This window comes from Leguminivora glycinivorella, chromosome 2 (assembly GCF_023078275.1).
Source record: "Leguminivora glycinivorella isolate SPB_JAAS2020 chromosome 2, LegGlyc_1.1, whole genome shotgun sequence".
Lineage (NCBI taxonomy): Eukaryota > Metazoa > Arthropoda > Insecta > Lepidoptera > Tortricidae > Leguminivora > Leguminivora glycinivorella.
The window spans coordinates 4427322-4445168 of record NC_062972.1 but is presented as its reverse complement, the minus strand read 5'-3'; the positions used below and the strand labels follow the sequence as shown (position 1 = coordinate 4445168).

General features: G+C 36.5%; 1 protein-coding gene across 1 annotated transcript; it reads right to left on the bottom strand.

Annotated features, from left to right (window-relative positions):
• Positions 1 to 1583: 1583 nt before the first annotated feature.
• On the bottom strand, positions 1584 to 9336 carry LOC125242336. The gene is made up of 4 exons (XM_048151114.1): positions 9245 to 9336; positions 4393 to 4629; positions 3692 to 3970; positions 1584 to 3304 (listed from the first exon to the last, which is right to left on the bottom strand). The coding sequence occupies exons 2-3, from the start codon at positions 4613 to 4615 to the stop codon at positions 3723 to 3725; spliced, it is 471 nt and encodes a 156-aa protein (XP_048007071.1). The 5' UTR covers positions 4616 to 4629; positions 9245 to 9336; the 3' UTR covers positions 1584 to 3304; positions 3692 to 3722.
• Positions 9337 to 17847: the final 8511 nt, after the last annotated feature.

Genomic DNA, 17847 nt, shown 5'->3' with positions numbered 1-17847 from the left:
CCGGTTTTTAATACTGTCATAATTAAAATCCACAGACCATAAAATACAAATCTCAAATTTAACGCTTTGCGCAAATTATTTTAATGGGTTCAATTACAATCAGTTTACTTACTTAAATACATTACTTTTGCTTTTCAACCGCCGTCGCCGACAATCGGCGGTTGTTTTTTATAAAAAATATGACAATAATTAACAATAGTTAACTATAAGCTCATGTGAATTATTATAGTCTACTTCAAATAAAATAAATTCTAAAGATAAACATCGATCACAACGATAAAATACATACAGAGATACCTATTCCTAAGACAGTCAAAACACATACTGACTATGCTTTATCCTTAATAAAGCCTATTATAAATGTAATTGTTAAACAGTTACACAATTTGTAAAGACATTGTAAGACTTCTTTTATGCAAAATTATATGTTTTATAAACAGTGTTATGGGATTACTACATAGTGATGATCAAAAATGTTTGCTGGCAATGAGGTTTGTTTTTAGGTAAATATGTATAACCGTGAAGAGCGGAGAAAGGAAGGGGACGCCTTTGCCAAGCAGTAGGACACAACGTAGGTTCAACAAAAAACTATAACACACTAAGCCATTCATTAATTTCTCGCTATGCTCCTCCGCCAAATGCTAGTGCTTATCAATTACAAATATCACCTTTCCGTGATTGTGTCACTGAGTCCTATAAAGAACAGGATATTTCCTTTATTGAAATTTCACAATATATCAAATCAGAAATAAACTATTTATACTATAACTAGCGACCCGCCCCGGCTTCGCACGGGTACTATACCTACATATAAACCTTCCTCTACAATCACTCTATCTATTAAAAAAAACCGCATCAAAATCCGTTGCGTAGTTTTAAAAATTTAAGCATACATAGGGACATAGGGACATAGGGACAGAGAAAGCGACTTTGTTTTATACTATGTAGTGATAATCATAAAGCTTTGGGACAACATGAGGGACTACTTAGAAACTGCCTTGTCACCAAATTATTTTTAGTATTTAAAATTATTAATGCATGTTTAATACTTCCTTGCCCTCAAATTCCTCCTTTGCTCCACGTTATGTACCTCGGCCGGGTGCGAATGCTTCTCAATGACAAATATCACCTTCCCATGACTGTCCATCTTCAGCCTCGCGTCACACTTGGGCCTCTTCGTGGAGCACTTCCACGTCTCCGAGTTCCTGATGTTGGAGAATGTATAGCCTCCTATGAGGAGCAGGTTCTTCCCTTTTTGAGACAGCACGTAGTCGTAGTTGAGAGCTGGAAGAAACAGCTGTGTTATTAGTGTGCATTTGATATTTAACCAGAAACACAGAGCCTTTTTGATATGAATTTAAAAGCCTGTTACTGTGTATTGATTTCTTTAGGACGAAATAAACATGTTTCTTGAATTGTTATTGCAGCCTTCTGCTAAAACTGACAAAGCCTGTGTTACCTAGATAGTGGATACCTATTAGGTCGAGGTGTTATTTGAGTTTTTTCCACAACTTATTGAAACAACAAATCAAAAAATACAAATAAATATAAGTATATTAAAATAATATATATTTAGAGTCGAGTACAGTCTAGTTCTTATATATAACTTATGTCTTTATTTACAGCCTAATTCTTATTTACATTAAATTAACACTTTTATAATGGAATATCTGAAAGTATTTTACTTTATTACGAAAAAACAAACTTGTAAATCTGTGTAAACTTATTACACAGTACACAGTAATATGTACATGACTTTTTGTAAATTAAGTGGATTATTTTACAATTCATTGCTAACTTATTTATTTAATATTTATTGCACAAAAGCATAAGCATTGGTTTGTTAATAATTTGTGCTTGGCATTAGTCTACTGTATCTTATAGCGTTTCCATCGTTTAATCGACTCGTATCATCTGCCCGCTAGCACACCTCACATATTTCCTGGGCGGGTGACAATGTTCGTTAGAAATGCTCACAATAGCCCCATAGTCCAACCGAAGCTTCGCGTGACAATTGGGGTTCTTGGTGGAGCAGACCCATTGATTGTGGCTGATTTTGGAGAACGTGTAGCCGCCGATTAGGAGAAGACTTTTACCCCTCTGCGACGTTACAATATCGTATGGAACACCTGAAAATAAATACCCCAAAATTGACTGAAATATGTGCATAAGATTAGAAATAACTTAGGAGAGTAGGGCTTTTTAAGCATTTGCAAAAGTCTGAATGATACTCCGTAATAAATGTATGACAAAACTTTAGAACGTCAATATGTAATTTAAACTAATTGAATAAGGTTAGTGTTATCCACAAAGTATATCAATAAACATAAACATACATTTTTCATTCAAAATCATAAATTAAATACATTAAATTAGGTGGGAACGTCACAGCTCAAGAATTTATACTAAGAAATTAAACTACTATCTCATTTTCAGTTTTAAATCGTATTAATTAATACCTAACACCGGACATTAACAAAATACGCCTCTGCATCTTTATCCTAGATGCTGTTTGGCCGAACGTTACTTATAGGTAGCCACTACTTTTCAGAACTGCGGGCCGATTTTTGAGTCTCACGCGTTCGAATTCAGAAAATTGTCACTGAAAATAATAGACAAGTCACCGTTTTCAACCGGTATTTTAGTGACAAAATCCCGTATGCGAGATTCAAAAATCGCCCTCCAGATCAGTGTAGAACAAAAAATCCTAGAATCAATCCCAGAATTCCCAGATAAGTTGGCAACTATTTTGACAGCCTTGGCAAGCCCTGCTACTCCTTGTCAAACTTCGATAAAATTATAACTTTTACTTGAGTAAACCTTACAGACCCTTACAGAAGCGGAGCTATGAAAATGGTTGATGAATGCCTTAGCGTGCCTCTATAATGAAAAGTGAATGTGTTCTATTGAATAAGTCAGATGAATACATGTTATAATCGGGCCTGACTAGTATTTACCCTCGTACTGTAAAACCAATGTCGTACTTAAATGTTGTTCTCCATTGACCTTAATGTATAGCATACAGTCCATGCGTTTTGAAATCAACCTCCTATTATACTTTGCTAAATCTTCACATATTGCCCACCAGGTGTAACCATGTATTTTGGTGGTGGATGAGTGTGGTCCGGAGAGAACTGTACGATCATGCCCTCTGTATCCAACTTAACTCGCGCTTTGCAGCCAGTGTCCTTCTTAGAGCAGTAGTAGTTGTTACTCTGTTTCATTTGAGAGTAGGTGTACCCGTTTAACATTAGTAAGTATTTGCCACGATTGGTTGGGATTAGCTCGTATACGCCTGGGGAACCTAAAATGAAAAATGAATGCATTCTTTTTTTTTAATATTTTTAACATGTTATTGGAGCAGAAAAGAAAACAGTCGGGTCGAGAATTAAGTAAGTCCTCACAAATTGGTCATTTTTTATTACATAGGCAGCTCACACAAAAAGTGTATCTATACTCAAAAGTAGGCAAGTACCTATATTACCTACAAGTACTTCGTCTACGTTGCTGTGTTATATGTCTTGAATTGGTAAATTATTTTGATTCTGTTTAATATTGACATCGACAAAGATTATCACAATATTACATTGTGAAATACCTTATACGAAGAATTGCCTAGATCACTAGATTTAGTTTAGATCCATTAGAATAACAATAAATTATAGATTTCATGATAGTGACTATGACCTACATCATCAAAGCTTAGTACGGTCTTCTCCAATTTAAGCAATCTGCTTATACGATCCGTACTGCGTCGCCACATACTTCGGTGGATAATGAGTATGTTCCCTCAACTGGACTAGATTCCCCGCAGCGTCGATCTTACACGAACACGGGCAGCTTGTGGATTTGTACCGCGAGCAGACGTAGAAGGTGTGGTCAGGAGTCTCCCGCTTGAAGGAGAAGGTGTAACCGGCTACCATGAGGAGAGGCTTCCCACGTGCCGTCGGGATGAAAGAATAGGTTTTGTCTGGAAATAGGAGTGATATTGTTAAACGGACTAGATATAAATGTTTAATATAGCCTGGTTCAAGAACGACACTAGTGCTTGGATCCAGAAGTATAGCCTTGAGCTGGATATCACCGTCGTCGTCAAAACGTCAAATATTACAGAATATTCATACCCACACTATGGCATAGCATAGGTACAGATGCATAGAAAACCCAAATTAAATAAACTGATCGAACTATCCTTATAACCTAAGCTTTTTTATGATATACTTAAAAGACGAATTGCCTAATAACTAGAAACCAATCACCGTGGCACATGAACATCTGCAACACCAAAGATGTTATAAGTTTCGTAATTTCAAATTGGTTCCTTTTGGAGGAGCGCTTTTTTCAGAAATAGAAGCAATCAAATGCAATGTTCTTTAATAATCAATTAGTTACTTATTTTCATATAAAGTCCGTCCGCAGTCTGCACATATTGAGGCGGCGGGTGGTTATGCTCTCCTCTCAGGCGCTCGACCCAGCCTTGCAGATCCAGCTTCACACGCGCCTTGCAACCCTTGATCAACTTGGAGCAGTAGTACAGCTGATGCCCTCGACTGTTCTTAGAGAATGTATACCCATTCAGCATTAGTAGGGGGAGTCCGCGACCGGTTGATATCATTTTGTATGTAATGTCTAGAAAATGGTGAACATTAATTCACAGTAGGTACTTAACCCTTAAATTCGTGTTTTTTTCTTTTAACACGAAATGAACATATGAATGATAGGTATGTGATAGACAATGGTTTCCTGACTCTCGGAAAAACTAATTAAAAAAATGTTACATCGATTTTAATACTAATTTATTTTACTAAATCAGTGTTAGATAGATAGGCTAAATCATGTTTAAGTATACAAAAATATAATTATTTGTAAACTTTATATGAAAAATTTTACTACTATTAGAAAGGTACACTATGTCTGAAACTCCTATGGTCAAATGTTTAAACTTAAAATAATTACTAAATCTGAAAAAATCTGCCTAAATAACATACTAACAATCACCATAATCCTGTTTTTTTACACTTTCCGCCATATCAACTTAATCCTTAAATAAAATACTAATATAATAAGCATCGAATAATAAAAGTAATAAATGTGAATTTGGATAGCAACGATATTGAGCCACGGGCCATTAAGGATATGATATTTACATATATACATCATCATACATCCAACTTAAAACTGGTCTTGCAGCATTTAAGTATTTATCAGTTTCGAGCAGTTACATTTTTTAAACATTTTTAAACACACTATTGATTACACTGTGCTAATACTAATAACAAACATTTCAGACAATCAAAATGCGCATGCTATTTTATCTTATTAATGCATTATCCTCCTTGCGTTAATCCCGGCATTTGCCACGGCTCTTGGGAGCCGAGGTTCGAACCCGCGACCTCCGGATCGTAAGTCGCACGCTCGTACCGCTAGGCCACCAGCGCTTCATTTTTTTATCTTATTAATGCATTTATTTAATAATATATTACTCGTATATAATTAATTGTATCACTCCAGTGGTTTTATGACACTTTATGGTTCTCAATTTCATAAGAAAAAAAACCGGCCAAGTGCGAGTCGGGCTCGCGCACAAAGGGTTCCGTAGCAGCACAATAACTTAACCAAAATTACAGTTAAATCAACCTATCTCAAAAACTATAAGAGATACTTTGATCAAACCAAAAATCGTTGAAAGAGTTAATTAGCATGCATCACCTCTATTTTTTTTAGAATTTTATACCCCGTAGTTATAAAAATAGAGGGGGGGGGACATACTTTTTACGACTTTGAGAGCTGATATCTCAAAAACCGTTCACTTTAAGAAAAATGTTTTTTAGAAAACTTTATATCATTTTAAAAGACCTTTCCATTGATACCCCACACGGGTATGTACATCGAAAAAAAAATTTTCATCCCTCAGTTACATGTATGGGGGGCCCCACCCCCAATTCTTTTTTTTACTATTTAGTGTCATAATTTTGTAGCGGTTCATACAACACATATTCCCATCAAATTTCATCACTGTAGTACTTATAGTTTCCGAGTAAATCGGCTGTGACAGACGGACAGACGGACAGACGGACAGACGGACAGACGGACATGACGAAACTATAAGGGTTCCGTTTTTGCCATTTTGGCTACGGAACCCTAAAAAAATGACCCTAAAAATAACCTAATACAGTTACATATTTACATGCACTCATGCCAAAGTGTCTCAAACATTATGGAGATCGTTTCATAAAATACTGCAGACTGCACTATAGGATTGCACTAATTTCAATCACTTTCTTTGATCTGTGTTTTTGAACTCTTTTTCTGGTTTTCTCTCTTTCTTCTTCAATCAAAAGATTTTTCTGGGGCATCATATTTATAAGATTCTTCTTTTTTTGCCTGCATTTTTGGCTGGCACGCCTTTGTTTTTCCTTATATTCATCGTACTTTCCTTCAGTTTTCAGCTTCTGTCTTCTTCTTTTCGCTCTTTCGGCCGCTGATAGAGGCGTCTTACCTACAAATAAATAAACATTTATAGTTTCTCGCTTTAGTGGAAACAACGCGAGTAAACATGCCTCACGTTACAAGGATCTTAAGTCATTAAATGTATTCTCCTTTTTTCATTTGTTTATTCTACAATAAAAAACATTCCAAATTCAATATTTTATTTTCTAGCAGTCGTTTTCGAGTTAAATGTAATAAACTCATAGTCCTCATAGTTCACCCCGTCTTCCAATAAAGTCCATTAGAAGACCGAACCAATCTCGGCGGCGGATGGTTATGGTCCACCCTGAGCCTCTCGACCGCGCCGTCAAGGTCGAACTTCACGCTCGCCTTGCACCCTTTGCTCATCATCTTGGAGCAGTAGTACAGCTGGTGCCCTCTGTTGTTCTTGGAGAAGGTGTACCCGTTCAGCAGTAGGAGCGGGTGGCCGCGGCCAGTTGATATCATCTGATATTTAAGGCCTGGAAAATAAGCGTTACTTTATATTATAGGATAGGCCTAAGCCAGCGTTCCCACTTAGGCGTCGCGTGTCTCGGGGCGCGCAACGGACGTTCGCGCCACGCCACCTGAGTGTAATTCAAAAAACGTCTCCTCAGTACATTTTGTATAGGAAGGACGTAAGTCGCGCCGAGGTGGCGTGGCGGCGGCGTGGCGCGCGCCGCACCGCTTGGCGGCGCGCCTTACGTCCTTCCTATACAAAATGTACTGAGGAGACGTTTTTTGAATTACACTCAGGTGGCGTGGCGCGGACGTCCGTTGCGCGCCCCGAGACACGCGACGCTCTGATGTGGCCGGTACCTAAGGATAAAAAAATCGTACGGCATAGTCCGACGTATTGGCTATGGATTTGTTTATTAAAATAATATTCACGTAAAAAAAAACTCAATGTTAAAAATTAAAAAAAAACCGACAAAAAAATTTAAAAACGACATGGACAAAAACAAAAACATTTATATATTTATATTTTAAAACTGCTGCAAATATTTTATATTTAATAAGCAAAAGCAAACGGAAAATTTGCATTCGGTTTATACTCAGTTGCTTTTGGTAGCTCTAGTTACCAGCTGTCACCTTTATTTTACTTGATAATTGCGAGCTAATTTAGTTTTATTTAATCTGAAAATGTTGAGTTTGCAGTTTGGTTTGAGCTGAAAAAAGCACTGCAGTATCACTTCAGCATTATGCTCACGCTCAAACCATTTGCCACAGAAAATGTTTTGTTAAACAGCATATGTTAATGACCAAAACAGTTGCAGTAGTTTAAGATTTAAAATAAGTATATAGGTATTAAGTTTAGGTATAGATATTACTTATCTTATCTCATATTATATTTTTTTGGATTCGCTCAGTGTTGTGGCAGTAAACGAATTTTCTTTCTTTCTTTCAATTTACCGTCAACCGCTTTCCGTCAAGGTCCATGATGCCCTATAAGTCGCAAGGGACCGAAAGGCCTGGAAATCTGTCGTCCGGAGTCAAGTGATCCAAGTAGAAGGTCACGACCCTCAGCACTGGAGCGTGAAACAAGGAGGAGGGAATTTTACCGTGTCAAGAATTTACTGGATGATGTCAAGAAAAATAATAGACACTCTCAGATATATATATACATATAATTTGACTACATTGTTCATGAATAAATATTTGATAAAAAAGTGTAAATGTGGAAATGTCTCGTACACAACAATAACTTAATTTATTAACTAGCTGCTAGTAAATATTCCAACTGTTAACATGAATATTTTTAAGATCATATAATTTTCGGAATTGAATAGCCACTATGTAGCCTATGTTTTGACAGTTTTAAGTATTTTACTAAAAATATCAACTAATTCTAATAAGCGTTTCAATACACAAGCATCTAATACTGAATATAATAATAAGTATTCTATTAGAAATCCTACAAAAATATTATGCAGTACAGTCACAAGCAGGAGCTCAAATGGCTCATTTGCGACTACGAGTATAACAGTACATTACAATACAAGTGCCGAAAAGAGTGTGTCGATTTAAAACACTCCCTTCGGTCATGTTTTAATTATCGCCACTCATTTCGTAATATTTCCTCTTCGCGCGTGTTTTTTACGATGTTTCGCGTGTTGTCATTTAAAGTTTTCATGGCACTAAGAGTGCGATAAAGTAGCACCATATGTACTGAAAATATGTTAAAGACTCGAAATTTTTATGATACGATAATTTTGCGTCTTTTGCTTGGCACACTGGATTTGTACCGAGGTGGTTACAATACATGATGTCAAAATACTATAAATATTTAAATCGAAATACCGCTCTAATTTCGTCAAAAATAAAATCTACAACACGGTAAAGCTAAGAAAATAAATAATTTTCTGGATATATAAAATGCACTCATTTTCGTTGCTCTTGACTAGATTTCCTTTATAACTACAGACATTTATATAAATGTGTACCAAAGTATTCCAAGTTTCTTTTTTCAAATAAATATATTTACCAATAAGCACAATAGCATTCTACTTACTAACGGGAAGTCTTCACATGATATAAATATAAAACGGAATATATGGGAACATATTCCACAGATCAGCCTAGCTCCAAAGTACTCAAAGCTTGTGCATATGAATACATGTACGAGCCCAATTGGCAGTCACGCAACCTCTGTCACTTTAAAATATAACAATGAGAGCACGTCACAATGGTGGTATCTTATAAATAAGGGCGTATATTTATGCACCTAAAGAATCGGCACATCGAAAAGCATATCCCTCTTTTTCTGGCACCCCACCTTCAGATACAAGCCGGAAGGCGTCTGCACGTAGACTGGAGGAGGATGATGGTGTTCCTTCCGCACCCAGACGATGTTCGCGAACTTGTTCAGCTTGACCCCCGAGAAGCAGCGAGTGACTCCGGTGAAGTATGTAAATAACGGGTTATATTTATGCACTTAAAGAATTGGCACATCGAAAAGCATATCCCTCTTCTTCTGGCACCCGACCTTCAGATACAAGCCGGAAGGCGTATGCACGTAGACCAGAGGAGGCTGATGGTGTTCCTCCCGCACCCCGACGATGTTCCCGAACTTGTTCAGCTTGACCCCTGAGAAGCAGCGAGTGACTCCGGCAAAGTAGGTAAATGAGGGGGTATATTTATGCTCCTAAAGAATTGGCACATCGAAAAGCATATCCCGTTTCTTCTGGCACCCGACCTTCAGATACAAGCCGGAAGGCGTCTGCACGTAGACCGGAGGAGGATGATGGTGTTCCTCCCGCACCCAGACGATGTTCCCGAACTTGTCCAGTTTCACCCCCGAGGTGCAGCGAGTGACGCCGTCATAATGGCGGCAGTAGTACAGGAAGCCCCGGTTGTTCTTGGAGTAGGTGTAGCCGTTCAGCATGAGCAGCGTGCCGCGGCAGGTAGCGATCATCTTGTATGCTGGAAATAATGGGTGATGTAGACGGGTGATTGAGAGTGTAAATACGTCATGCATTTAGTTGGCAAGTAGACGACCAGTAAACCTGTTTCATGCATATAAAACTGTATTGAAAATTTAAATTTTGCCTAATTCTTGTTCACGTAAATTGTATATATAGTCTCTGGATGGTGAAGCAATTCTCTAGTAGCATTAACCCAAGTCTTACGGATTCTATATATACATTATGTATATTGGACACTGGAATCTTCAAAACAAACTAACAAGAAAATTCAATCCAGTGGTGAATATTCTCTACAGGAGATAATAGAGACTGCTTCAAATTCGTAACTTATTTCAATAAAATTAAATAAAACTGGCATTATTTTTCATAAAATTATATTTTACAGATTTTACAAGTAAATCACAAAAAATAATAGTTACAACACTATTGATAAAAAATACGCATTACACTTTGAAATAATTTCCATCAGCCATCAGAGTATAGGGAGGCGTATGATTATGACTCCCTTGGTACGATTTTATATTTCCTTTAGTGTCGAATTTCACTACCACCTCGCATTTAAGAGAATTATACTTGGAACATCGATAATAAAACTGATTCCTTTTTGAAAATGTATATCCATTGATCATGAGAAGTGGAGTTCCTTTAGACGACTCAACTATTTGATAAGAAGGTAATCCTGTAAATTAAATCAAACAATAATAAGAACCCTCACTGGCAAGTTAAGTATTAATTAAATGAAATTAACAAAAAATATAATTGTAATAAAAACTCACATTTCGAAAATAACATTTTATTTCACATTAAATAAATTTAAATAGCAATTCCTTGTATTCCATACATTACAATCTTATTGACGTGTTATTGAAGTATTTGTATGTTAACGAAATTCATGTCCAGGTTGATTTGTTGTCAGATCAGCGACTTATATTTACATAAATTCGAATAACTAATTATATTATTGATTAATGGTAACATTGATTGAACTAATATCTACATCATCGACACATTACGATCGAAACTCGAATCGAGAATACCACTTATCGATTGTGGCATATCTCGTCTTACCTATTCACGACAATAAACAAATATATACGTAACACTATGTTGTATTTATTATTGAATCTGTGTTACGTTACCTGTAATAAAGTAATTTTTTGGTAGTAGCTTCTATTGAGTTGAATTCCAAAAAGAAAGATTTATAATGTCTATTTTATTGAGTAATTATAAAATTCAACTTTGATGCGTAGTCAGATCCACTACTTAATGCTAACTATATCCCCAGATCCCCACTATTCCTTAGGGCCTGGCCACATGGGCGCGTTGCGGCGACGCACCGCAAAAATTCTGCGTTGCGTTGCCGCGCCGCCAGTTTTTGCGGCAGGAAATCTGCGGCGCGGCACCGCGACGCAAGAACTCGCGGTGCGTCGACGCACCGCAAAAACTCGCGGCGCGGCACCGCAACGCAGAATTTTTGCGGCGCGTCGCCGCGCCGCCAAAACTGGCGGTGCGTCGCCGCGCCTCGATAACTATACACAGTGCAGAACTTCACGATCAGTCTTTATCCAGACATGGATCCCATTACGCGCATTCTGCTCTTGCTCGTATTACGGAGGCGCTTAAAAAAAAGATGAGATGGAGACGAAAAGAAGATGCTGGGTCAACCCATCTAAATATATAAAAGAAGAAGCTGACTGACTGACATATCAACGCACAGCCGAAACCGCTGGTCCTAGAGATTTCAAATTTGGCACGTAGGTGCCTTATATAGTGTAGAGAAGCACTAAGAAAGGATTTTTCAAAATTCACCTCCTAAGGGGGTCAAATGGGGGTTCAAAGTTTGTATGGGGAAACAAGATTAGTTTAACTATTTTATTCGAAACTTCACAGGTAGATTCCTTAAGACATATGACTGAATACGTGTTTCAGGTTTTTTGAAAATTTAACCCCTAAAAGGGTGAAAAGGGGGTGATAAAGTCAAAAAATCAATATGGGTATCGTTTTTATGGTTTATCGGGTCGCAGATCACGATAAATACAACGTTTTTAAAATCTAACGAGGCGGAAGTGGAATACCTTCTCCCCTGTTGTGGTGCAATGGGGTTTAAATATCAAAAAAATATATAAAAGAAGATATTGACTGACTGACTGACATATCAACGCACAGCCGAAACCGCTGGTCCTAGAGATGTCAAATTTGGCACGTAGGTTCCTTATATAGTGTAGAGGAGCACTAAGAAAGGATTTTTCAAAATTCACCTCCTAAGGGGGTCAAATGGGGGTTCAAAGTTTGTATGGGGAAACAAGATTAGTTTAACTATTTTATTTGAAACTTCACAGGAAGATTCCTTAAGACATATGACTGAATACGTGTTTCAGGTTTTTTGAAAATTTAACCCCTAAAAGGGTGAAAAGGGGGTGATAAAGTCAAAAAATCAATATGGGTATCGTTTTTATGGTTTATCGGGTCGCAGATCACGATAAATACAACGTTTTTAAAATCTAACGAGGCGGAAGTGGAATACCTTCTCCCCTGTTGTGGTGCAATGGGGTTTAAATATCAAAAAAATATATAAAAGAAGATATTGACTGACTGACTGACATATCAACGCACAGCCGAAACCGCTGGTCCTAGAGATGTCAAATTTGGCACGTAGGTTCCTTATATAGTGTAGAGGAGCACTAAGAAAGAATTTTTCAAAATTCGCCTCCTAAGGGGGTCAAATGGGGAAACAATGTTAGTTTCACTGTTTTATTCGAAACTTCACAGGAGGGATCCTAAAAACATATGACTAAAGACGTGTTTCAGGTTTTTTGAAAATTTAACCCCTAAAAGGGTGAGAAGGGAGTGATAAAGTCAAAAAACTAATATGGGTATCGTTTTTACGGTTTATTGGGTCGCTGATCACGATAAATACAACGTTTTTAAAATCTAACGAGGCGGAAGTGAAATGCTTTCTCCCCTGTTGTAGTGCAATGGGGTTTAAATATCAAAAAATATATAAAAGAAGAAACTGACTGACTGACTAACTGACATAATATATCAACACACAGCCGAAACCGCTGGTCCTAGAGATTTAAAATTTGGCACATAGGTTCCTTATATGGCGTAGAGGAGCACTAAGAAAGGATTTTTCAAAATTCTCCTCTTAAAAGGGTGAAATGGGGGTTCAAAGTTTGTATGGGGAAACAAGATTAGTTTGACTATTTTATTCGAAACTTCACAGGAGGATTCCTAAAGACATATGACTAAATACATGTTTCAGGTTTTTTGAAAATTTGACCCCTAAAGGGGTGCAAAGGGGGTAAAGTCAAAAACACAATATGGGTATCGTTTTTATGGTTTATCGAGTCGCTGATCACGATAAATACAACGATTTTAAAATCTAATGAGGTGGAAAAGAAATTTTCTCCCCTGTTGTTGTGTAATGGGGTTAAAATATCCAAAATAGCCATAAGTATAGGTTTAGTTTTTAATCTTTACTTCTGGTTCAAGAGATTTCAAATTGACACGGAAGTTCCTTAGAGGAGCACTAAGAAAGGATTTTTCAAAGTTCACCTCCTAGCATGATAATTTGACAGGGGCAAGGACAGGGACAGGGACAGGAACAGGCACGGACAGGGATAGGAACGGGATAGGGTTAGGGTTAGGGTTAGGGTTAGGGATAGGGATAGGGATAGGGATAGGGATAGGGATAGGGATAGGGATAGGGATAGGGATAGGGATAGGGATAGGGATAGGGATAGGGATAGGGATAGGGATAGGGATAGGGATAGGGATAGGGATAGGGATAGGGATAGGGATAGGGATAGGGATAGGGATAGGGATAGGGATAGGGATAGGGATAGGGATAGGGATAGGGATAGGGATAGGGATAGGGATAGGGGAGGGACGGGGACAGGGACGGGACGGGAACGGGGATAAGGATAGAGATAGGGACGGGGATAAGAATAGGGATTGGGGTCGGAATAATCGGTCGGCAATCGATATCTAGGCAGTGTAAAATGCAGGTGGCTCAGTGGGAAGGGTAAGTAGGCATCGGCGAGTATCCTGCATCCGTAATAACTATTACATTCAATGTGCTGTAAGAAGATCGTTGCTTGCTTGCCTTTTATATGTTTACGTTTGCGATAAGTATAAGCAAAATGGAAAAAATTGTAAGCGATAATGCAAGGAAGTACTTTTTATCCTACCGACCATAGCGTCGAGATACTGGCTATGTGGGTTGTATGAAGTTTCCCCAGTATAAATATTTATATAGGTAAAATACATATATTCATATTCATATTATTTATTCACAATATTTGCAATATTACATGTCATTTTTACATTCAGTAGTAGAGTTAGATTCAGTAATTATATAATTATACATTCGTACAGGGAATTACAATAAAGTAAGATAAAAATAATTGTTGTCACTTAACTATAGCTTAACACTGACACACTATACATATTCGTACCTACTACCTACGCTGTGGTCGCTGTGTAACAATTCTACAATCATTGCAAGAATTTATTTTAAAACAATAGTAATATGTGTAAGGTACAGTCAGCCAAAAAAGTGGTTTACCACTTTTCGATCAATAGAGTCGAAAAGTGGGAAACCACTTTATTGGCTGACCGTACAGCAAATAGATCAGTAACAATGCCCCCCCCCCCAGTCGAGAATTGCCCCGCTTTACCTTAATCGAAATAATCGCGGATAGATGTACCTACAAAGAAACCTACGGATCCAAATGAAAATCTTATTTTTTGTAAACGTTTCAATAAGAATACTTTTATTACGCGGGCGAAGCCGCGGGTAAAAGCTAGTATATATATAAAATGAATAATGACGGAACTCATTTTGAAAGGAAATATGCGGCATTAAAGACAAGTGAAGTGAAGTTCAAAGAATATTTCAGAATGACAATAGCAAGTTTCGAAGAACTGGTCTTTAAAATCTCACCTCGAATAAAAAAACAATATATATTTAGAAAACCTGTCGGACCTCTGGAGATGCTGAGATTAACTAAATATCGTCGCTGCGCGTGCAAAATTCGCTATGTGATTTTTAACGATTTTTCGTTTTCAATGCCATTTTAAACCTTATTTCTAGATACATATGCTCCAAAAATAGCGTCGAGCTCATTTCAGTATTACAGGTTTTATTAAAAGTAGATATGTGACGCCCATACATTGAATGTTCTTCCTATAATCGCTAACTGCAATAAATCACATAACTACATTATCTTCTTGTAACAGCAGTTTTGGAATTGCGCCTGCTATGTGAATTATGACACAGCTATATTTTTGGAAATATTGTATAATAAGATGTGTTAGATGTTTGTGCCCGATTTGTACAATCTCATACATAGCGATAATTTAGTACTATTTGTAGAAATCGTGAATGTTTCCAGATCGTGTGTTTTGCGTCACATAGCAGGCTTTTCTTATAAAAATCTCTTAAAACTTGTTTAAATGGTGTATGGTAGCTGGGTTTGTCGTCAAGTATAACCTCTATAAATGAGACAGAGTGTAGTTTCCCTTTTTATTGAGACTATGTCTGAAAGTACTCACTCTGACCGAATAGTTATTTTTTAATATTAGTTAAAAATAAATCATTTCAAATTGATTTTTAAGATTAACTGTCAGAAATTTATAGTGTTTAGTATACTGACAAATTTCGTGTAGAGTTCAGTGTGTGTAAACGTATATTATAAACTATCGAAATAAGGTAAATTTATGCTAAGTAACTCAAAAAAATAGCAAGTGATTTATCATTGCCTTGAAGTGGCAAGACATCGTTTTGTATGAAATTTTGTGTGATAAGATCTACCTATCCTTTCTGGAAACATTTTACAATAAATTAATGAAAATGAAATGTTTAATAAATGAAAAAAAACTGAATTGAGAATTCACATAAAGTTTTGAATGACAAAGATTTTTTATCTTTTTCGGATCAAAAGGGAAAAAATGGAACCCTTATACAATTATGTACTTTCTTGTCTATCCGTTTATCTATTTGTCAATATTCTTTATTTCGGAAAAACCCTATACTCAAGTGTACTGTACCGTTCCTTGAAGCTGTAAAAAAACCTTATTTATAAGTAAATACAACATAGGTTAATTGAGTTGAAAAAAGATCTACACTCTCAAGGAAGTCAAAATTAATAGGGTACTTCCGGTTGACCTAAACTATAAAATTTGGAAAATAAATCGTATTACACCATATATCAGTACATGATTATTAATATATAGTTGTGAGAAAAAAATAGTAAAATGTACACGTAACCTTCGGTGTTCGAGCCAGACTAGCATTATCCGGTTTTTTCAAGTTAAACATGCATAATGAAAACTTATTCAATACGTAAATGTTTATATAATACCACATTGAGCAACTTTGTAACTGAAATAACCTCCATTCATAAAAATTAATGGAATAAATATATTATTATAGTTGTAATATATTGGTAGTAAAGTAATATATTAATTAAATCGAGTTTTTTATTATAGTATTGTGTATTAAGCTTATAGTATTAAATCGTGGTTTTTCTGAAATAATTTATTCGAAAATGAATTGATAAATTACAAATAAACAACAACATAGTTAATTCAAATCATATGATTAAATAACTATGTGACGATAAAGTGCACAAATTGTATTTTGTTCCTTAAGAATAAAATCTAGTTATGTGATTGTAAGACACATACCGGTTATTTACGACTCAAATTATAATCGCTATGTAACATATTTATGAAAAAATATTTTTTTAACCTTATAATAACTAAAATATAATTTCAAGTAATATCTTAATGTATGAAAAAGTGAAAATACTTATGCCATAAAAATATTGATTTATTTATGTTAAATAATTGCCGAAATAAACAGTTTTTTGTGTCTCCTGTAAAGTAGGTTAAAACACATAGCGAAATTTGCACGCGCAGCGACGATATGCCGAATACCGAATATTTACCGAATATGCGGCCCATCTCTAATGTGGACAAAGGACGAAAGGACAGCCTTATAGACAGCAGGCAGGCAATTATGGTCGCGCGATAAATGATAAAAATATCAGGCCGTCCCTATCGCACTATTTGTAAGTGCGATAGGGACTAGGGACGGCCCGATGTTTTATCATTACCATGCGACCATGATTGCCCTGCAACTTCTTATTGCTATCGGTGTCGAGTACTTATCCAAGCTAGGTATCTATTTTAAATATGACGGTGTAATTGTGTGCAGTACAGTACCTACAAAAAAAATGGTACAGAAATTAAAAATAATTACAGTACGCTGAACCAAAATAATATATTACTTACAATACTATATATCATATCATTTTCCTCAGAGCATTTTTCCTGTCTTTGTGTATACTACCTACGGTTGGCAACCCTACGGCCGTTTTCACATTATCCGATCCGATATCGGATATAGGAAGGGTGTAAAATGTAAGATTTATGCGCTTCCAGGTTTTTATTTATGTATTTAATAGATCATTTTATTACTAAAAAACGATATAAAACGCAAAAATTGCGGATTTAATGCAGATGGCACTCTCCTAGAACAGTTTTTGTCCGAGGCACCACCGAACTGCCGATATCGGCAGGACGCTTCCGACATTTTTGGCATGCCGGACCCCCCGCCAGCTGTCGGCCGATAATATTTGTGTGTGCGTATATAATGTAGGTATACGTTTGTAGTGTAGTGTGCGTGACAAAAATGGCGTCCATTAAACAGCTGCTGTTAATGATGAATTTCTGTTGAAAACAAAAAGATTGTAATTCATCGGTCCGAATTGCGGATACTAATTTTTTCATCTTTAATTAGTAGATATAGTTAAATGTAAAATTATAAGTATTTATTTTACTTGCCACTCTTGAGTATTTTTAACCCCCGACGCAAAAACGAAGGGGTGTCATAAGTTTGACGTGTCTGTCCGTCTATCTGTCTGTCTGTCTGTCTGTCTGTCTG

Bases quoted from the DNA above. Each gene is read 5' to 3' on its own strand.
- LOC125242336 (XM_048151114.1), bottom strand. From the start codon at position 4,615: ATGATATCAACCGGTCGCGGACTCCCCCTACTAATGCTGAATGGGTAT. The intron at 3,971-4,392 runs GTAACTAATTGA...TCCTATTTCCAG, and splicing joins CGGACTTTATATGAAAATAA to ACAAAACCTATTCTTTCATC.